General features: G+C 40.3%; 1 protein-coding gene across 1 annotated transcript; it reads left to right on the forward strand.

Moving 5' to 3' along the window:
* The first annotated feature begins 22,251 nt into the window (after positions 1 to 22,251).
* Positions 22,252 to 22,887, forward strand: LOC123514925 (keratin-associated protein 12-2-like). Its single transcript, XM_045273181.1, has one exon. It carries the CDS (start codon positions 22,252 to 22,254, stop codon positions 22,885 to 22,887), a length of 636 nt encoding a protein of 211 aa, XP_045129116.1.
* Positions 22,888 to 24,074: the final 1,187 nt, after the last annotated feature.

Here is a 24,074-nt window from a genome sequence, read left to right on the forward strand (position 1 = left end):
CAGTTGAGGCTGCATCCTCATGGTACAGTTATTGCTTCCATCTCGCACTCCCGCTGAGAGGACTGAAGCACGGGGCACAGCCTCCAGCGGCGGGATGATGGTTCCCTGCTCTTGTGCCTTAAGGGTGGTTGTAATTGTTCTATTAGGTTTCGTTTATAAATATCTATCGCTCTTACTTCTTATTTTTGTTAATGTAAAAAGTGGAACATTTCTGTAATTAGGTATAATTACGAAATCACCCCGTCGTCTTTTTCTGTACATTAATCTGCAGAAACTGGTGATGTTAAAAAAAAATCTGATGAGACCCCGATTTTTCTGAATCTCTCATGGGAAGAATTTTTTTTTACACCACTAGACGAAAGTTAAGTACTCCTGATGGCCTATGTAGAAAGCGAAATATTAGCAGGTGAAGGAAACCTTCTTCGCTTTTTGTTTTTTACATCTTGCAATATATTTCCTGAGAATTTCTTTTACTTAAATGCAATATGTAAATTAGCATTTTCTGACCTTGGGGGAAATTTTAGAAATCCAAGGGGAAAATCTCTTAAAGGAAGTAAAAATGAACAGCTATTGGCCAAGAAAAAGAAATCTCATACGTAATGGGGAGAGTTGGGAGTTGACTTTTCTTCAAGTACTATATAGGAATACAAGTGAAGCTTTATGCAACGATTGTAGTGATCATGTCAGATGATTTGGTCCAACTTCCATAATGATGTGGTCACTGTAAGAAGGGGAAAATTCGAACAGGTAAACTGGCTGAAGATGGAAAAACTGAAAAAAAGTTGGAAATGGAGGAGGAGGAGGAGGAGGAATACAAAGGAATACAAAGGAAAGCCAAACAGCAACAGACCTGTTGGTCCTTTCGAGGCTGTTTGGTAACTACTTCTAACTGGCTACAGATAAGAGAGACAGGACAGTACAGGAGAAGGCTCCTCCCCACCCACCACTCCCTCCAGCTTTCGCTGGCATGGAAAATAGCTTGGAAAAGTACCATGCAGTATGGAAAAAACTGACATGGAATTTTCACAGGAAAGGATGAAAGGAGATTCTATTATTCACCCTACGGTGAACTCTACATATCTATCTATAAGAAAGTTAATATAGTATCATGTTTAATTATTCAGACAAGAAGAGAGCTTGTTGGGGGTTATTCTTTAAATATTTATCAATTTTGTTTTTGAATGATGCAATGGAAGTACTGTTTACTATTTCAGAAGGAAGCTTATTCCAAATGTTAACTATTCTATTAAAGAAAAAGTGCTTTGCCTCGTGGGTTTTAAAGCGTTTTGGTGTAATTTTAAATCCATTATTCCTTGTTATGGTGGAATGATCAATAGTAAAATATTTATTGACATCAAGGTTGTTGTATCCCTGAAAAATTTTGAAAACTTCGATTAGGTCTCCTCTTATCCTGCGCTTTGTTAAGCTGAATAAATTTAATGCTTCCAGTCGTTCCTCATACGGCTTGTTTCTCAATCTCGGAATCATCTTGGTCACTCTACGCTGGATCCTTTCCAGTTTTTCAATGTCTTTTCTGTAATATGGTGACCAGAACTGCACACAGTATTCAAGCTGAGGACGCACCAATGAGTTATATAAAGTAAGGATAACTTTTTCTGATTTAAATTCAAAGGTTCTTCCAATGAACCCAACTAATTTATTTGCATTCTTTACTGCTTCTGTGCAGTGTTTGCTCGGCTTGAGATCTTTAGACACCACAACACCAAGATCTTTTTCATTCTCAGCACTTTCCAGAGGTACATTACTCATTACGTATTTTGCTTGTACATTGTTACTTCCAATGTGTAGGACTTTACACTTTTCTATATTGAATTTCATTTGCCATTTTTCTGCCCAGCGTGTCAGTTTATTTAAGTCACACTGTAGTTCTTGCCATTGTGACGTTGATGTAACTTTGCTCATTATTTTGGTGTCGTCCGCGAATTTGCTTATTTTACAAGTGATTCCTTCATCAATATCATTAATATAAACAATGAAAAGAACTGGTCCTAATACAGAGCCTTGAGGAACACCACTTTTCACATTGTGCCACTCTGATTCTTTTCCATTTATAACAACTCGTTGCTTTCTGTCAGAGAGCCAGTCTTCCAGCCATTTCAGGGTATTTCCAGCTATGCCGTGAGCTTTTACTTTGCTGATTAGCCTCTTGTGAGGGACAGTGTCGAAAGCTTTCTGGAAATCAAGATAAATAACATCCACTGCTTTTGTCTCGTCATACGAGTTAAAAACTTCATAAAAGAAGTCTAGTAGGTTTGTTAAGCAGGATCTCTTGTTTCTGAAACCATGTTGTGAATCCTTCATGATCTTATTTTCTTCTAAAAATTTGACAATCTTATCTCTGATTATCGTTTCCATCAGCTTGCACACTACTGAAGTAAGGCTGATTGGTCTGTAATTAGCTGGGAGTGATTTATTTCCTTTCTTGAAAATGGGCGTGACATTTGCTAGCTTCCACTCCTGGGGACTTTCCTGCTTGTAAAGTTTTATTGAATATAATCGTGAGTGGTTTCACGAGCTCATTTTCGCTTCTTTGAGAAGCCTGGGTGATATCTTGTCTGGTCCAGGCGTTTTGTTTACGTTCATGCTGTTCATGACTGTGAGGATTTCATTTTCTGTAACTATGAAGTCAGGCAGTGTTTTGCCTTGTGCCTGAGGCTCTGGCATGGGCAGACTATTTTGGACATCTTCAGTCGTGAAGACTGTTGAGAAGAATCTATTTAGGACGTTTGCCATTTCAACTTCGTTATCTATTTGGTTTCCGTTTTCTGTTATGAGTGGACCAATTGTTGAGGCTAAGACTCTTTTGGATTTTACATAACTGTGAAATTCCTTTGGGTTGGTTTTACAGGAGTTTGCGATCTGAGCTTCTACAGATTTTTGCTGCTTTTATCAACTTTTTGCTTTTCTACGCAATCTGTCATGCTCTAATTTATCATTATTATGCTGTGTTAATTTGTATTTGTTGTATGCTTCTTTCTTTGCTAGAAGACAGCTTTTAATTTCATTATTCCACCATTTCGGTTTGGTGTTTAGTATTTTCCTTCTGTTTCTTAGTGGTATACACATCTTAGCTGTATCATTTATCTTTTCAGCAAACACCTCCCATGTCTTATCTACATCTGGTGTTTCCAGCAGTATATTCCAGTCAATGGATGCAAGCTGCATACGGAGTCTTGTGTAGTTTGCACGCCGATAGTCTGGCACTTTTTCTTTACTTTCATTCACTTTTCCTTTGTCAAAATTTATGGTGAATTTTAAGGTGCGATGATCGCTGGAACTGAATTCTGGTCCAATTTCCACATTTTCAATAGTATTCTCATCATTTGTTAGAACGATATCAAGGATATTGTTTCCTCTTGTCGGATGCTTGATGTGTTGGTGGAGGGAGCTTTCAAGCATGCTATTATACAGCTGCTGGCCAGCGTGAGCTGTCAGTGGTTCGCCCCACCTTGTGACTGGAAGGTTAAAATCTCCCATAATTATGCAATTGTTTACGCAGCAAATGTCCGCGATTTGTTCATACAATTGTTCGTCTGTGGCGGGTGACTGGGCTGGAGGACGATAGACGAGACCTAATGATATTCTTCGGGATTTATTTTCTATATGAATGAAATTGACATCTATGTTTGCAATGGTTGAAGTTGGCATCACACGAGCACGAAGATTACTTTTAACGTAAAACATTACACCGCCCCCTGTACGGTGAGATCTTTCGCTACTAAAAATGTTATAGCCATCAAGTGAGTATTCTGCGAGGTAATCTCTGTGTGTTGTATTAATCCAAGTTTCTGTGATGCCGATGATGTCATAGTTTTCTTGATGTATAAGAGCTTGGAGCTCATTAAATTTATTTCGTAAACTACGGGCATTGAAATAGCAAGCTCTGATCTTGCCTGAATCTGAAGATGAACTTACGACGCTGAAGTTCCTTCTGCCACCTGCACGAAGGAGGAGGAGGAGGAGGAGGAGAAGGAGGAAGGAGGAGGAAGAAGAAGAAGAGGAAGAAGAAGAAGAAGAGGAAGAAGAAGAAAAAGAAGAAGAAGAAGAAGAAGAAGAAGAAGAAGAAGAAGAAGAAGGAGAAGAGAAGAAGGAGAAGAAGAAGAAGAAGAAGAAGAAGAAGAAGAAGAAGAAGAGCAAGGGAGGAGGAAGAGGAAGAGGAAGAGGAGGAAAAGAAGAAGAAGAAGAAGAGGAGGAGGAGGAGGAGGAGGAGGAGGAGGAGGAGGAGGAGGAGGAGGAGGAGGAGGAGGAGGAGGAGGAGGAGGAGGAGGAGGAGGAGGAGGAGGAGGAGGAGGAGGAGGAGGAGGAAGAGGAAGAGGAAGAGGAAGAGGAAGAGGAAGAGGAGGAAGAAGAGGAAGAGGAAGAGGAGGAGGAGGAGTAGGAGGAGGAGGAGGAGGAGGAGGAGGAGGAGGAGGAGGAGGAGGAGGAGGAGGAGGAGGAGGAAGAGGAGGAGGAGGAAGAGGAAGAGGAGGAGGAGGAGGAGGAGGAGGAGGAGGAGGAGGAGGAGGAGGAGGAGGAGGAGGAGGAGGAGGAGGAGGAGAAAGAAGAAGAAGAAGAAGAGGAAGAAGAGGACGAAGAAGAAGAAGAAGAAGAAGTAGAGGAAGAAGAAGACCAACACATCACCATATACCTCATCCCTCAGTCTCCCGCCCCGCACTTTTCCTTCCGTCGCCAGTCAATCCTGTGTCTCCCTCTCGTGTAACCCTTGCCTCACTTCATCCCTGCGTGAGTATGTTATTTTCCTGCTGCCAATCCAAACCTTTCCTTTTTTCCGCCGTGTTCACTTCCGCATTCTGTTTTCCTTTCATGTTTTCCTTCAATCCTCAAGACATTTGCGCTTTTGTCTTTATTGTGTGTGTGTGTGTGTGTGTGTGTGTGTGTGTGTGTGTGTGTGTGTGTGTGTGTGTGTGTGTGTGTGTGTGTGTGTGTGTGTGTGTGTGTGTGTGTGTGTGTGTGTGTGCGCGTATGCGTGTGCGTGTGCGTGTGCGTGTATCATTTCTTTAAAATTTACTTAAGGGTAAAATTTTTTTTGATCAATATATTATATTAATTCATATTACATTATATCTTGTCATATTCTTTTCTTGCCAGATTCCGAGTTGTTCTCTTTCTTTTATAAGTGTGTGTGTGTGTGTCCTCTGGCCCCTCCTCTGGTCTCTCTCTCTCTCTCTCTCTCTCTCTCTCTCTCTCTCTCTCTCTCTCTCTCTCTGTGTGTGTGTGTGTGTGTGTGTGTGTGTGTGTGTGTGTGTGTGTGATCAGATATTGACTGTTAGTTACTGTCGCCTTTGTTACGTGCACGACAGAGTACGGAAAAAAGTTGCCCATTGAAAATATGTACATACTATTTTTTCGAGAATACTCACATAAATTTTGCCTTTAGTGTTAAATGAAGAAAGAAAGTGAATATGAGATGAAAGCTTCACTCGATAGTCCAACAAACGAACTGCGGGGAATTGATGCGAAAGAAGATTGATATCAACTATCGGAATCTACTAATGACATTTAATCTTTTTAAGATATAATTACTTTAACTTGCCGAGTCTGCGGCTTTCAGTCCGCACCTGCAAACTTTGATACCTGCAAGAAAGATTAAATTCACTCAGTACAAAGATGAAAATAAAAAGAGCGTTAACAGCTGCCAAGAGTTACTGCAGTGTGTTCAGCTAGTGGTCTTGCTGCTCGTTCCCGCCACTTCACTCACGGCTCAGCGGAGGACACTGACACTATCACACTGACAGCCATCAAAGAGGATATTGAAGACTTAGTGACAAGGTGTGAAATAAAACAAAGCGACATTTAAGAGGCATAACTGATGGACTAAAAATATCTTCAAATAAACGCTCAATACCACATCGCTGCTGCAAGAAGGAGCGGCACCAACGCAAACAGCACCATCTTGCAAACTACTGATTATAACTGAACGTTTCTTCTCGTTGATCTTAATATAATCTATTCTAGCTATTATATTCAATACCTACCGAACTGTGACCCGAACCAGGTAATGTCTCGTTTGCAAAGGTGAAAATACAAGTTATGTGTGCTGGGAACTGTGATTATATTCGTCTAACTACTGTGCTTTACAAATATTACAACACCAGTATGTGACTGCTATTTGAACGCAGTTTATCAAGCAAAAGAAGGAACACTGCGCAGTAAAAGTAGCAGTACCAGCGAGAATGCTCAGAATGAACCCTATCATTAGCGCCAATGATGTCCTCACCTTTTCTCCTTTCAGCTGTTAATATAAACTAGCAAGAAAAAATATTATAAGGTCATCTCTGGAAACAAGCATTGATAAATTTGAGAGCATGATTTATCTCCCAAATAAGCTTAATAAGATCGCTTGTCGTACGTTCAGATGTAATCAAATAAAAAGAAATAAAGACAAGAGAGGAATGATGATGATTGACGAAGAGGAGGAGCAGGAGAAGGAGGGGGACGAGAAAAATAAAAGTGAGAAGAGTATAAAGTGATGTAATTAATGTAAGGGACATAGATCCATGTAAAAATTATGTAGAAGTTGGAGAAGCGAGTGGTGGAGGTTCTGGTACAAGGGTGAGAAGGTGACATAGGACGAAGAGGTAGGAAACATGACATGGAAACTTTCACTATAGCAATATCTAGGATTCACTCTTTTTTTGTGTCAGTGTGTACGAGCGAGCGAGAGAGAGAGAGAGAGAGAGAGAGAGAGAGAGAGAGAGAGAGAGAGAGAGAGAGAGAGAGAGAGAGAGAGAGAGAGAGAGAGAGAGAGAGAGAGAGAGAGAGCGCTTTATGGGTTGGTCACTTCATGTTTTCCCCCATAACACACTAATATGCTCCTCGTATCCCCATCACGCCCACTGTTTTCATTGGCTTGGCATTTCTTCCGTTCCTTTATTGTCGCGACAGCTGGGAGGTGAAGAGAGACATAATTAATGGTATCGCAGACCGATAATCGCAGCCTCGTCGTATTAGCTAATGTCGTTTCATTTTCCCTCCATAGAATGTCCCTTGGGTTCACACTGTCTGACAACGATGCCCTGTACCTTATTTGACCTTAAGTGGTCTTACTGCTACGCTTTATATATATATATATATATATATATATATATATATATATATATATATATATATATATATATATATATATATATATATATATATATATATATATATATATATATATATATATATATATATATATATATATATATATATATATATATATACACCGTTTGTGAAATTGCCCATTTCATGAAATGGGCAAACCCAATTCATGAAATGAACCTAACCTAACCTAACCTAACCTGACCTAACCTAACCTAACCATTTCATGAAATGGCCTCTCCATTGCACATTTCATGAATTGGGTTAGGTTAGGTTAGGTTAGGTTCATTAGGTTGGGTTTGGTTCATTTCATGAATTGGGTTTGCACATTTCATGAAATATATATATATATATATATATATATATATATATATATATATATATATATATATATATATATATATATATATATATATATATATATATATATATATATATATATATATATATATATATATATTAGATACTCATCCCAACGTTTATAAGACGGAGAGGGAAAATGTGAGAAAAAGCAGCAGCAGCAGCAGCAGGAGGAGGAGGAGGAGGAGGAGGAGAAGAAAGAAGAGGAGGAGAAGGAAGAGGAGGAGGAGGAACAAAGGGTGAGAGTAAGATAAGAATAGTAGGTAAGGAAAGGCTTTTGTCCCACAACGAGACGACCTGCTTGAGGAGACTACGAGTGTTCTACAGATCTTCACTAATGTCAGCACAGTAAAGAAAAATGGGAGGTTCCTTTACCTACCCTCTCTTTCTTCGGACACAATGCCGGTAGGAAAAATGGGCACGGATTTATTAGCATGACTTGTAAAACGGATATATTTGCACCGTATTGTATTAAGTGAAAAATAAATGTATGAGCTCAATGCCGAACATAAAACACTTAATTGACTCAAAGATAAATGAGACATGGAGCAAAACAGACAAGCACTTCGCACGGCAAGAAAAGAAGTAGTCTTGCTTTTAGAAGAAGGCAATGTGACTTTACGGTACCACAACAAGGCAGTCGTCCATATACAACCGCTGTCACAAAGGAATGGAGCAAAGTCTTCATGATAAAGTAAATGATATATGAAAAATGGTATAACTTCAATAATGGAGTGTGTTGATTTGCTTCTCATGTCATAAAGCTTTTTCTTCTCTGATAATGAAGATGAAAGTCAAGACCTCGCCAAATTAAGAACGAGATGATTAGAATTGCTTCATTTTTACGTCTTTGTTTTTCATTAGAGCGGTGATGGAAAGGTTCGCCTGTCTTCTGTTTACGGGTATCACTACGGGTTGGTCTGATTCATAAGTGGATGTGACACAAAACGCTATATGCACGTAATTTTTTGTTTATCGCTTTTGGAAAATATGAATTGGATTACATTTCTGGTTGGATAACTAGTTTCATTATTGCTGTTATTTACTTGATTGTGAGACTGACATATTATTATTATTATTATTATTATTATTATTATTATTATTACTATAATTATTATTTTAAATAGCAGTAACAGCCGCAGTTATGATAGTAGTAGTAGTAGTAGTAGTAGTAGTAAATTAATGAGCAAAATTAAAAGTGCATTATCCATTAGCTCTCTCTCTCTCTCTCTCTCTCTCTCTCTCTCTCTCTCTCTCTGTCTCCCTCTCTCTCCTCGTAAAGGCTGTGTTCCCTGCCCTGTTGAAGCCCAAAGCCTCGTCACAACAATGCCATGAATGTTGAACCACTCCAATACTTGCCCCAACACAACACGGTCCCGCCGAGCATCGCTGTGAGTCAGGCATCTCTCTTGTCCCGACATCGTTTTTTTTTTCAGCATGTGCGTGTGCGTGTGTGTGTGAGAGAGAGAGAGAGAGAGAGAGAGAGAGAGAGAGAGAGAGAGAGAGAGAGAGAGAGAGAGAGAGAGAGAGAGAGAGAGAGAGAGAGAGAGAGAGAGAGAGAGAGAGAGAGAGAGAGAGAGAACTATTTTCCATCTTAAGACAACTCCAACTATTGAATTCTGTAGTTTCTGATGAGTTGAAAGAGGTTAAAAATGCAAAGAAAGAAAACAATGACATCAGTGGCCGTCAGACGTCACGTGTCCGCTGTGGGTACACAATTCTTTTGTGGCCAAATATTGGCGGTGCCGCTGAGCGCCCCTTGTCCTGCCTTCCCGCCCTCACTGCCGCGCCAACAATAACACCTTCACCACCAAACGCCTAACGCCGGTCACCAGCCAGGCGACCGGCGGCTCGGTGTTCACTTTTGTTGTTATGGTTTTGATTACTGCCACCAGACTTTTGTGTGTGTGTGTGTGTGTGTGTGTGTGTGTGTATACTCCAGTGTACTCACCTCTTAAAGTGTTGGCTGCTGGAAACCAAGGACATCCGTTGGTCGTCTGGAGGAAAAGAAATATACATTTATGTTACCATGCTGTTTTTGCTTCTCTCTCTCTCTCTCTCTCTCTCTCTCTCTCTCTCTCTCTCTCTCTCTCTCTCTCTTTCCTTTTTCTTTTTATTTCTGATGGGTCGGTGTTGTTTATGCCATGGCCGTGGAGTTTTGGAGTTCACTGGACTCATCCCATGCAGGGATTTCTGACTTTCTAGCTTTCTTTCCACTTTTTTTTGTGGATGTATACTACCAATTTGAAAGCTTGGCTTTTATCAAAGCCACTTCAATTTTTCAAAATATTTAGTTTCTTTTCTCTCTCTCTCTCTCTCTCTCTCTCTCTCTCTCTCTCTCTCTCTCTCTCTCTCTATATATATATATATATATACATAAAACTCTCCGTCGTTTTTTCTAGTCTCGTTTCCTTCCTCCCAGGTCAGATTCGCCAGATCCAGCCTCTGCTCCTCCCTCTTCTCCTGTCCTACTCCTCTGCAAAGCCCCTCCGGTCCCTATTCCTATTCCCTGCCAACCCCTACCAGTTCCAGCTGTGGGTCTCCCACGCCTGCAACGCCCCGTCCTCACCGCACACGACTAAATGTCTAAAAAATGTCTATTCTTCTTGTATTGTTGCCTTGTCTTTTTTTCCTTCTACTTATTTGAGTCAGCTTTCAATTTCAATCTCAGGCTCGTATAAAAGTCACTCATTTCAAAAGATATTATATTTCCGTAAACTGAAGAAAATTAAAATTCAATGAATATTCAAGAATTATATTATATCCTACTTATATCAAGGAAAATATTTTGCACTGGATTAACAAAAACTCTCTCTCTCTCTCTCTCTCTCTCTCTCTCTCTCTCTCTCTCTCTCTCCGTGTGTGTGTTTATTTTTTTTCTTTTCATCCTTTCATACTAACATGCATACAAGCACATGCACAAGCATTCACTCGAGCAAAAATACCTTTACTAGTTATACATATTGGATGGAAAACATATGATTTAGAGTGGGTCTCATGGCAACTAATGGGGGTCGCAGATAGCAGCTGTGGTGTATATGTGTGTGTGTGTGTGTGTGTGTGTGTGTGTGTGTGTGTGTGTGTGTGTGTGTGTGTGTGTGTGTGTGTGTGTGTGTGTGTGTGTGTGTGTGCGCGCGCGCGTTGTGTTTTGAATATGATTAATTTGCATGAGGTTCAAACAACTTTTCATCAAATATCGCTGAAATCAGAACGAAAGCCAACCAGGTGATGTGCACAGAAGCAACTACTTATCCCACTGCCGGACCTTCGATGAAAATACCTATAATCCATATCCTATTAATATAAAAGGAGTGATCTTTCTAGTCTGAATTAATATTGGACTTAGCTTTAAGACTATTTTAAAGTTTTTGTTGAGGTTTTTTTTTTCGGGATTTGCTAAACGTGTGCTTGTCATTATTTGCAAACAGACACTGACGACCGCGTAGGACGCAGCCAGAATGATGATAATAATGATAATAATGATGATAATGATGATAATAACAATGATAATGATAATAATAATAATGACAATAATAATAATAACAATAATAATAATAACAATAACAACAATAATAATAATAATAATAATAATAATAATAATAATAATAATAATAATAATAATAATAATAATAAAATGCCATTAATAATAATAATAATAATAATAATAATAATAATATCGATAATAATAATAAACAAGGGTAATATTTTTCAGCTGATCGGCATACCTCTAGATATGTTAGTACATTAACTGTTAGAGCCAATTAATTCATTTATATAGTGTTATAAGAAAAGTAATAAAAGCAAATTCTTAAGAGTTTGCTCACGCACACACGCACACACACACACACACACACACACACACACACACACACACACACACACACACACACACACACACACACACACACACACACACACACACACACACACACACACACACACACACACACACACACACACACACACACACACACACACACACACACGCGCACACATGCACACACGCACGCGCACGCACACGCACACGCACACACACACACACAAAGAGATAGATAGATAGATAGATAGATAGAGAGAGAGAGAGAGAGAGAGAGAGAGAGAGAGAGAGAGAGAGAGAGAGAGAGAGAGAGAGAGACTTTACTGCCACCTCCATCTCTTTTTGGTAGGAGTTTTGGTCTCCTTCCTTAGGGCGTCACTTTGCGTTCCAGGATACACCTCGCACAGCACGACATGCCGCTCCCTACAACCCGGAGAGTGGAAGCACACACCACGGCCTATCATATTACTGTCATGGGATGTTTCTGTTACCTTTCTTGATGTTAGTGAATATAGCAGCAGAAATACACACTGATGATGATATTGATATACTTTCATTTATGTTGCTGTTATTGATCAATGTCCCCGTCGAAATGGTGATGTATTATGTTGCTATTGATGAAACATGGAACAGTGACAATACCACTAAAAGCATAAGAGTAAGAATAATACGGAAAACATAAGAAAACCGGGAAAAAACGAAAACAAAGTAAAAAAATATATATATAACAAAAAACAAGCAAGAATTCTTAATGCTTAAAGACGCTGAACACCTTCAATGACAGCTTTACTATCGCTTGCCCCCACCTCCCTCCCCCAACCCAACCAACACACACACACACACACACACACACACACACACACACACACACACACACACACACACACACACACACACACACACACAGGGCTGTCACTAACACACCTTGCACTCAAGAAAGAGGGTCTGCGTAACATGTACAAGTATTTGCATAACTTACTGGGCTTTGAAATAAAACATAATATTCCTATACCAGATCACTTTAAGCTTTATAATCAGCCGACGTTTTATGCCAGGAGTCTTGGCCCCGAAATCGTTCTTGATGGGCTTCACTTGACTGCACATAACTCCCAAGTCAATTTCCTATTTCAGTCTCAGAGGCCCATCCCGCTGCACCCTCCCCGATTCAGGAAACTCGGCCCACGCAGACACCGCGGCGGAAGTCTCACCCGCCTAGGCTGCTCGGACGTCTTCCAAGATAAAACCTTACGACATACCTTAACCTGAATTATGAATTTTCTCATACACATGCTAAAAAAATGACAACTAAATCAGATGAACAAGGTACAGAGCAGCGTTAACTCAGTCTTCTTGATAAATAGAAATGACTTGTAGACGCAAAGCTGACCCAAATATGTTAACACATTCAACATCCATTCATCGATGCATTCCCAGACCCACACCGAGTCACGATCATTCTTAGTAAGACTCGTTAAGCATTTTACACTCAACACCTAGTAAGTAGAGACAATTCATCATATTATATTACTGAAAAGTGTACCTAATCAATCAATACTGTACGTGAGACAACAGCAAATTTTATTATTATAAAAGAAACAATAATGTCCACATCCGATTTACAGTACAGTGACAGAACTCTCACTCTGCTATTTAAACTTTTCGGAATGTGAATTTCAACACAAGCATGCCTGCCCATGACAACTACAGTAATGTCGAGGCATCAATCTGTGTCCAGGAGTGAGGAAATGTATAGGAAGAAAAGTTAGCAACACTCGTGAATTGAGACGCCGGGATGTGCCGTGTAGCGACCCATTCACAATAGTTCTTAGGTTTGTTCTGTATCAACCTTCTTTTCTATGTTGGTGTCATGTTTTCCATTTTTTTTTTTTTCGTAGCTAAGAATCTGAATGGTTTGAGAGCTGTCAGTGCAACATCTGAACTTCTGGAAACAAGTCTCATTGGAGGGCGAGCTTCCAGTGTACGCATGCTCATTGGCCTTTTTGTTGCACGCTGACTTGTGACGCGCGTTATCTCAACTTCAAGGTTAGAGAACTGTTTGAAAGCTGGAAAGTGCACCATTCCGTTGCAACTCTCTCTCTCTCTCTCTCTCTCTCTCTCTCTCTCTCTCTCTCTCTCTCTCTCTCTCATCACGCACACACAAAGCCTTTTACAATGCATGAGAGGTTAATTCGCATAATGACTGAGGAAGAGACAGTTTATGCAGAAATATGATTAAATTATGTTGAACCGCTTTGTTTGTTTTATACGTGCAAGTTTGTTTGATGTACTCGTGACTGTTTTATAGACAAATCCTTCATTCAGGCAAACTATTATACATTCAGTACTACAAAGAATGTTTTTTTTTTCTTTTTGCTGAATCTCATTTATTACTGAGCGAGGTGGAAACTGAATGATGAAGCAGGAGTGGGGAAAAATGTCTTACGAAAATAAGTAGTTTAAAAGTGTACAAATATTTCCACTATAATATTCTCTCTCTCTCTCTCTCTCTCTCTCTCTCTCTCTCTCTCTCTCTCTCTCTCTCTCTCTCTCTCTCTCTCTCTCTCTCTCTCTCTCTCTCTCTCTCTCTCTCTCTCTCTCTACTCTCTCTCTCTCTCTCTCTCTCTCTTTCTTCATTTGACACTCTCCTTCCTCACTTTTCAAACTTATGACCTCTCTTCACGGTTCGATCGCTCCAGAATCCTTTCATAATAGCTCCTTCCTCACCTCTCTCAGTTTCAAACCCGCGATAGTCTGACCTCCTAAGCCTTCCTATCTTTCCTTCATGATCGAATTCTAGTATATTTGATTTTCAACAAAATATAAGCGCATATGCAGTAGTTTTATCTATTCGTTATTAGGTAATTATCAAAGCGACTATTGTTCACAGTTCAGTACAACACAGACTAACTTTGCTGCTTCTACCACGTTCTTCTTGGCATTCGTTTACTTCAGCTATTCCAAATCACTCTTCTCATTTCTTAGCTTCATCAAAGACATTTATTCTGAGGGAATCTGTCCAGTCCGTCTGCTTGTGTACTAACTTAATCTGACTTCCATCACGCGACTGCCGACAGTGTCCCCAGGAGGGTCTCCAGTCAGGCACAAATACTTGGCTTCCTCAGTCACCAGGAGGGAATGTGAACTTTACTGGGTTAATATTACAGCAACCTTTGAAGCGAGGGAGCAAAATAGAAGAGAAAGCTGCGCTGACATTCAATTAGGAGAGGGCGGGAGAGAAGAGAAAAAATGAGAGAAAAAATAAATATAGTTAACCTAGGAGTAAACTAATTTGTAAAGGGAAAAGTTCCTCTCCAGTCAGTTTGTGCCGGTCACTCCGTCTGTCTATTTTCTTGCATGTCTATTTTTCTCTCTCTCTCTCTCTCTCTCTCTCTCTCTCTCTCTCTCTCTCTCTCTCTCTCTCTCTCTCTCTCTCTCTCTCTCTTTATATTTCCTATCCCCTCCTCCCCTCCTCCCAGTTGGGCTTTATGCTCGTCTGCGACAAAGCATCTACGTGCCGAGTATTGATGTCAAGCACCGAATAGGATTCAGCAATGCACGGCTCTCTCTCTCTCTCTCTCTCTCTCTCTCTCTCTCTCTCTCTCTCTCTCTCTCTCGTCAGTAATTTAACGGTTTAAAGTGCACAGGAGGCCTCAAAAATTGATAAAGGTAAAAAAAAAAAAGTAATTATGAGCCGATTCCAGTTCAGTACGACGACAATTACTGAAGTAAGGCAGACGCACTCGTTACGGAACTTGTATCTGGATACAATCAGGGACAAACAGAAGTCACCAGAGCAGGAATACTCAGCCGGCGTACACACGACACAGGACAGGAGTTTGACGGCTCGGGGCCCGGCTGGTGAAGCAACACGGAGGACGGGCCTTTATTACAGACGCCAGATGAAGTTTTGGAGTTTTTATTTGATATGATGCTTAGTGTAGGAATAACCAGAACTCGGCAGGGTGCACAGAGTAATTATTACATGTGTAATTACTTCCAAGCAAACTGCAGTTGAAAAAAATAAAACTTATCAATGTTTCGAGATTGTATTCCGAAAAAATATAATCATATGCAAAAAACAAATTTTCAAGACAAAAATATTTCCAAAATAGAAATCGGTATGACACGTGATCAGTGAGCTTCCGCGTCTCACCGCAGTTGCCAAAGAGCGAAGCAGGAGGGAAGGATAGTGAGAAGAATCCCTGGCGTGTGGAGGACTGGTGTGTAGTGTGTGCACGGTGCCATACATCACTGCAAGCTTATAACTCAGCGTCCCACATTCACTGTCCAGAGAACTGCATTACAGAAGAACACGGACACTTACTGAGGCAAAGGTCTTTCTAAACTCTGTGTGTGTGGGGGGGGGGTCACAATATTTAACCTTAGTCAAAGTGGGTCAAACGCCAATATGGAGCCTGACAGCGGCTCCCCTCCACCAAAATGTCTTCTTGTCGCTGTGGACACGTATAGAATACTGACATTATTCACCAGTCGCGTGGCGTGTAATAAGGCATTTATGTTTTATTCGGCTGATGTACACTCTTTTGTACATTACAAAATGATGTTTAACAAAACACTGACTCCATGACATTCATGACTGTCATGGGAGGAATAGGGCAAAATGGTCGTTTTGCAGGTCACAATAAGGAAGACATTCTAAAGTTAAGGTGTGCGTGATGCTATCCGTCACTCATATCTCTTTACCTCGAGCTCGGCGTCTTCATCACAATTAGCTGCCTAATGAAGCAGCGCAACGCAGTTACCTCGTCAGGTTATTGTTCCCACTCTCGTTGCTGTAAGAAACATGTCACCTGATCTGTGATCACATTCACACCTGCATTCATTTTCAATTTGTAAAGTTCCAGCATGCATGCTGATGATTTATCTTTGTGCCAATATGGAACGTTAGTGTAACAAGTCTGGGACAAAAAAAAAAAAAAAAAAAAAAAAAAAAAAAAAAAAAAAAAAAGGATTAAACAGCTCACAGCAAACTTCATAATACAGAATGCCCAGGATGGCATCATTGTTTCTACGGTTATAGTAAACGGGCTACAAGAAATGCGAAAGGATACACTAGCTCGTCAGATGTATCTACATATAAGTAATAATAAGCAGACAAAGCGAATGATTAGCGGTCTTGGGGACGAAATGTTCTCAACCTATTCTCAAAATTTAATTGGGTGAGATGCCGAGCTTGCTTGAATGCTGAAGGTTCGGCGAGAAACGGAGGAGTTTCATCTGGTAAAGCGAATGATTAGACTGAAGCATGACTAAAGATTAGAACAAATAAAACGGTCTCATACATAGTGCACATTTGCAAGAGACAAAATTCCTCAATCTGTTTGATTCATAGACACCTTTATGAATAAATATACCAACAAGTTACAAAACAAAAATTCAAAGCGACGGATGTAAGCAGCGTTAAAGTTGATGTGAGGCAAAAATACACGTATATAACAGGCGACTTGAGAAAAGTCCTTTAAAATGGTTTTATTATTTTTCTTTTCTACATTTTGCGGATAACATTACAAGTGTCAGGAGGATAAAGAGTGCCTGAAATAAAAGCCGTAAAGGGCACTCGGACTCTATTTGAAAATTCTACACACACATAGACACAGACAGACAGACAGACAGACAGACAGACGGGGAGACAGACAGACAGACAGACAGACAGACAGACGGGCAGGCAGGCAGGCAGGCAGGCAGGCAGAGACAGACAGACAGACAGACAGACAGACAGGCAGGCAGGCAGGCAGGCAGGCAGGCAGGCAGGCAGAGACAGACAGACAGACAGACAGACAGACAGACAGACAGACAGACAGACAGACAGACAGACACACACACACACACACACACACACACACACACACACACACACACACACACACACACACACACACACACACACACACACACACACGAGTACACAGGCAGTAAATAAACAAATAGTACCGCGGTCAAACAAGTTATCGTTTGTGGATCCCCGTAATAATCTGACGCTGAAATGCAGGTAATGATTCGATGCACACTAGTTTTACCTGAAATGACGGCCAATACATTTCAGGTGGAATAATTTCTGCTTTAAATAATTACATGAACCTAACGCCCCAGTGACTGTTATTACCACATATATAATGACTGTGCTCACACCTACAATGCCGCCCACTCTGGCCACTGTTATTGCTGCGACGACTACATACGATAATGATAATGGTAATAATAATACTTAACAACGATAATAAAATGGTAATAAAACAATAACAACAACAGCAACAATAATAATAATAATAATAATAATATAATAATAATATAATAATAATAATAATAATAGTAATAATAATGTGAGACTAATGTCTGTTAAGGAAATAGTGCAGGACGGCCGTGAGGTGGTTTTTGCAGGTTAATTAAGATACGTTTTGTTTACGTGAAAGAAGATGTCCAGGGGTTGAAAGTGTGTGTGTGTGTGTGTGTGTGTGTGTGTGTGTGTGTGTGTGTGTGTGTGTGTGTGTGTGTGTGTGTGTGTGTGTGTGTGTGTGTGTGTGTGTGTGTGTGTGTGTGTGTGTGTGTGTGTGTGTGTGTGTGTGTGTGTGTGTGTGTGTGTGTGTTAATATACCTACTTAATACTACAAAGAATGCTGAAATTCTTCAGGTGCTGAAGCATTTGCATTCCTTTGAACAGCAAATGGAGCTGAGATGGCTTTAGATGGTTACAGAGACATCATTCTTGCTGGCAGTGAATTAAGGTGCGTGTAAAAATTGTTTGAAGTTAAATTCACCTAGATTAGAAAGAAAATAGCGAGAAACTGGTTCACAAATAGGACAGCTGGTGACTGGAACACTACTAGTCAGGCTTTCATTATATGCTTCTATCCACTGATAAAAAAGCCGTGTTGAAATATCAATAGAATCCTGTAAGTACTTCTGACAGCCATATCAATTCTAACAAGAGTCTGATGCGATAAATGGTATAAGCTACTGAAATGCTTGAAAATGTGGTCCTAATTGTAAGAGAGATGCAACGAGTATTCCACCGAGCTGTCAACAATTATTATACTCTAGTATTTCAGTATGAAAATGTATACAGTGTTTCGGTGTGTACAATGAGTGACGTGTAAATTAACAATGAAGAACTTTTTAAATAATCTATTGTGCTAATAGCTGACTCATATCCAACTCATCGCTATTGCACTAGAGAAGGCTGAGGAGTATTGGAGTTATTTATGTTGTGGGTGATGGTGGTGTGTCTTTGTTGCACTAACCGGTGGGACGAGGTGCTTGCAGGTGTTGGCTCCCAGATTACTGTGAGAACGATCAATGGCACGAGGTTTCATAAATGTTTGATGGTGTGTGTGTGTGTGTGTGTGTGTGTGTGTGTGTGTGTGTGTGTGTGTGTGTGTGTGTGTGTGTGTGTGTGTGTGTGTGTGTGTGTGTGTGTGTGTGTGTGCGCGCGCTCCCCATGGTTATCATGTGAATCTCAAGTTTAATATATCATAAAAAAGTATGGCAGCCGTGTATACTTGTCTTCTTTGTTCTTTCGTCAAAACCAACAAACGCACATTTACTTAAGTTAGTAAGGATATTTGATTTCTGAAAAAAAAGTTTGTCACAACCAATCTCCTCACAAACACCAAACAGTTTTCTCTGCCTTCGCGACATCTGCTGATGGTGATGTACAAATCTGAGAAGCATAAGTAAACGTCCTTATTCACTAGCAGCTTAATGAAATGTGTCCTCTAAACAAATGAAATTCAAGGCAAACATGTACATACATTTTTTACTAAAACAATGGAATGATTACTGGAACATCTCTTACCATGGTATGCACAGAGACTGAGATAGAATTAGCGTATAGTATTTACTATTCCTGCGAAAACATAAAGTTTACACAGAACAAGCAAGCAACAATTTTTGCTTTACTTTTTGACTGCAACCTGTCCTGCACGAAGTTCTCATGAAATATACTTGTTTGTGAGGAAAGGTTTAGGGTGAGTTCTGGCTGGTGTCCAGCCCTGCATAAGGAATAACATTCACTTTACAAAAAAAAAAAAAAATTCTACAAACCTTTTCGTCTTAAATGATGTTTGCATTCATCCGCTATTAATAAATTGAACATTTCTCCCTGATATCTTACCACTCATACGATTAATACTACTCAGCTCAGATATTCTGAAGGTTTTTCTAGCGTAGTATTGTGCCTCCTTACCCTCACCACGCGACCACAACCTTATACCTGTTTTTGATGCTTTCTCTGTTCATGTTCATTTTGCTCCTAACTTATACGAGTACGTGTCCATTTTTTGCCGCACCATTTCTACTTCTACCGTGCCTTCTGTTACTGCTGTGAGTCGAGTTTGTTTCGCCTGCTTGCCTTCGCTTTTCTCAGCCTGCGCTGTTCTGCCTTGGCCAGTGCTGCTCATCGTCGCCATTGATTCGATTACCAGCTACTGCTCCTGTGAATCCTGCCTAGACTCTTGTTGCCTGCCTGATTGCTCCTGGCAGCCTATTCTATTCTGCACCTTGCTGGCCTGTCGGCTCTTATGTACCCTTCCAGCCAGTATCGGCGCCATCTTCTCTTACTGTCAACGGCTTTGGGCTACTGCTGCTATATTATTAGTGTCTTGCCAAGGTAGTGGCAATTTTTTCAATATTTACAGCAAACGATACAATTTCCTCTGCTTGAGCTCCATGTAATATCAGTGTTTGTCCTGGCCTGTGATTTTGACGTCACAGCTACACTCTCTAAAATTTCTGATTTGGACAAAGTATTGTTCAGTGTGCCCAAAAACCGATTCTTCCATCTATTAACTCGAAACAACCTTCTAGATAACCGTCCCCTCTACTTCAATGGCACTCGGCTGTCCCAGTCTTCTACACTCACATCTTCTATCAGTTCTTTACTTATAATCTAGACTGGAAGCTTCACATCTCATCTCTAGCTAAAACAGCTCATATGAAGTTCGGTGTGTGTGGCAGCCCAAGTCTTCCCGCGACACCGGACTAAACACAGGAAGGATCAATGGGAAGAGATTAAAAAAACTGCTTCAATAACAATCCACTTTTATCCTGCAAAGCAAAGCAACTAGGTTCGTCTGACATGGCTAGAAGAGGAAAGGTCAGTGACTGCTCTTTTTGGACGATCGGTGGGACTTGTGAAAGGAAGCACTGCCTCCTCCTAGCAACGCTGCCAACAAATATTTTCCCCGGCATGAAGACTGCTGGCCCGAGTCGTGAGTCAAAGGTTGGACTGGAAATCCTTCGTTATTTAGAGAAAAGAACACACTCACGCACAGACATAGACACAGACAAACACACACACACACACACACACACACACACAGAGAGAGACACACACAGAGAGAGAGAGAGAGAGAGAGAGAGAGAGAGAGAGAGAGAGAGAGAGAGAGAGAGAGAGAGAGAGAGAGAGAGAGAGAGAGAGAGAGAGAGAGAGAGAGAGAGAGAGAGAGAGAGAGAGAGAGAGAGAGAGAGAGAGAGAGAGAGAGAGAGAGAGAGAGAGAGAGATTGAAGATCCAGATTTCTTATCATAAATGTTTTAGATCCTTTCATAAATAAAGAAGATATTTTTAAGTACTAAAATACAAAAATAAGTTTTGTTTATTTAATTTCCTATATAGAGAGGTTACTTATGGAAGAGTAACTGTTACATTATACCGTAACTGACAAAAGATTTCCGGTTACCTTAAAAAAAAAAAAAAAAACAGCATGTTTCTTTCTTATTGAGTACTGCAACATCTCATAGAAATGCTTTGGTCTTATTTCATTAATTCTATTTATTTTCATGACTTCAAGAGCTAAAAGTATTTAATTTCTTCTTAATTCTACTGACGTGTGCAGATTTACTTCTTTCCAGCATAAAGAAAACAAATGAACACATGGATAAATATGTAAAAAAAAAAAAAAACCACTACTTCATCTCAATCGCAGGGAAAGGCACCGCTCCAACACGTCCTCGTTAACAGCACCACTTGTTCACAAAATTCTGCAGGACATAAAAAATAAAAATTGCGAACTTTTCGGCTCAACAAATAACGATGACTGAAATGAGTGTCACGTCCAGAGACAGCACACAATATATAGACAGGAAGCAATTGGACAAATATATACAAACAGGTGGAAAAAATGTTTGTAGCAGAAGATAGTGGCCAATAAAGCAACTTTATTTTTAATTCTGAGGATTAATTATGAGTGGCTCAGCAAATCAATCAATACTTGAATGAATAAATAAACTGTTGACCATGTAATACACCAGTACCAGAGTGCTAGTTGTGAATATTCTACGCCGTTTTTTTTAGATTTTCAAAATGTGTTCAGTAGTACAAAGGCGTTTATCATATTGATGGATTGACGAACACACTGATGGCCGTAAACGCAAATACTTTTTTGAAGGTGTTATTGAACTTACTCCTTTAACTAATACTACATTCTTTGAAACCATAAGGAAGGACAGCCGATTAAAAATGATATCTACTTCCATGAACACTCCTTGCCCCTCTCTAAATGTTGCGCAGAAAATGCCAATAGTGACTATTTCCTTCACAGCAGAGAAGGGAGGGGCAGCGGTCTTCAGCTTGTTTTTTCCGACGCTGCAAATAGGAGATGCAACATTCAGTTTGTCAGGATGAGTTCTTTGTTCTGACGGATGTGTGTTGTCAGATTCGAATATCATAAAAAAATACGTGACACCTTTACAAAACACTAACTTTCCACCTCGCCATCATGTTCACTCCCTGTTTGTGCTCTTTCTTTTAATTCTTTTTACCTTCTCCCTTTTTATTTCTTCCATTTTTCCTTCTTTCGGTGTTGTTCTCTGAATCACATCAGAGTAGAGGGAAATTCAGATGTGCTTATTGTTTTAAGAAGCGACGACAGACACGCAGAAACTCTGATTTTGTTTGTTTTGCTAGTCTGGCTTTGTCTGGCTGCCTGTCTCTTATTTTACCCACTCAACATTGATGTCCCTGCCTGCTTCTTGTAATGCTAACACCTTCCTGCCTGCTTCCTGTAATGCCAACACTGTCCTGCCTGCTTCCTGTAATGCCAACACTGTCCTGCCTGCTTCCTGTAATGCCACCACTGTCCTGCCTGATTCCTGTAATGCCAAAATCTTCCTGCCTGCTTCCTGTAAAGCCAACAATGTCCTGCCTGCTTCCTGTAATGCCAAAACCTTTCTGTCTGCTTCCTGTAAAGCCAATACTGTCCTGTCTGCTTCCTGTAATGCCAACACTGTCTTGCCTGCTTCCTGTAATGCCAAAACCTTCCTGCCTGCTTCCTGTAAAGCCAACACTGTCCTGCCTGCTTCCTGTAATGCAAACACTGTCCTGCTTGCTTCCTGTAATGCCAACACTGTCCTGCTTGCTTCCTGTAATGCCAAAACTTTCCTGCCTGCTTCCTGTAATGCCAAAACTTTCTTGCCTGCTTCCTGTAATGCCAACATCAACACTGTCCTGCCTGCTTCCTGTAATACCAACACTGTCCTGCGTTTTTTTTGTAATGCCAACACCATCATTCCTGCTTCTTGTAATACTAACACTGCTGCACCTGGCTATAATTCAAGTAAACACCTTGCACAACTCATGGACAGGTTTTAAAAGGGTATTCACTGTTTCCACATGCAGAGGCGGGCGGTCCACAGCCTCGCCTTGCCCAATGGAATGCTATTTCAGTCGATGGTCTTCTCGCAAGGCGTCGTAAGCTGGCCGCCAAATGCTGACACCTTTTTCGGTTCTCTCATATTTTACCCTTCTATCTCCGTTTCCTCTTTCTCGTTGTCTATTCCTTGCTTCTTTACATGATATTATGTTTTCCTTCTTACTGCCTCACCACTTACATTGTCTCTTACGTTGTTGTTATATTTAATCTTATTACTTTTTTATTTTCTCTCTCTTTCCTTCCCGCACAGTGTATTCTCATTTTACCGCGCTGTATACCCATATTGTTTTCTTCTTTTGGTCTACCCAAACCCTCCGTCGCTTCATATGCATATTATTTCCTTTACTTATATTTTTCCTTTTTACTTTCTTCGTGGTGCTTTTTATACTAATATTTCAACTCTATCTTCTCGTAACATCTCTTCATTCTTTTTTTATTTAGTTTGTAGAAATGCCGCTGCACTTCTGCTCTCTCATGTTCTTGTCGTCCTCATCCTCGTGTCCTCAATGTAGAGATCTAGTTGTGTCAGACTGAACCTCAATATTTGCATAAGTGCTCGTTTCTTTCATTTTATATGAAAGGAAGCGAGTATTCTACACTTATATACGAGCTCACGAGCACGTGCGTGGACTGTGTGTGTGTATATATATATATATATATATATATATATATATATATATATATATATATATATATATATATATATATATATATATATATATATATATATATATATATATATATATATATATATATATATATATATATATATATATATATATATAGACACACACACACACACACACACACACACACACACACACACACACACACACCGCGTACTGTAGTGGTTAGTGGCACGCTCGACTCACAATCGAGAGGGCCAGGGTCGAATCCCGGTAAGCGGCGAGGCAAATGGGCAAGTCTCTTAATGTGTGGCCCCTGTTCACCTAGCAGTAAATAGGTACGGGATGTAACTCGAGGGGTTGTGGTCTCGCTTTCCCGGTGTGTGGAGTGTGTTATGTGGTCTCAGTCCTACCCGAAGATCGGTCTATGAGCTCTGAGCTCGCTCCGTAATGGGGAAGACTGGCTGGGTAACCAGCAGACGACTGAGGTGAATCACACA

The sequence above is a fragment of the Portunus trituberculatus genome, chromosome 38 (assembly GCF_017591435.1).
Source record: "Portunus trituberculatus isolate SZX2019 chromosome 38, ASM1759143v1, whole genome shotgun sequence".
Taxonomy (NCBI): Eukaryota; Metazoa; Arthropoda; class Malacostraca; order Decapoda; family Portunidae; genus Portunus; species Portunus trituberculatus.

Excerpts from the sequence above, each read along its gene's own strand:
- LOC123514925 (XM_045273181.1), top strand. The coding sequence starts at position 22,252 with ATGTCCCTGCCTGCTTCTTGTAATGCTAACACCTTCCTGCCTGCTTCC.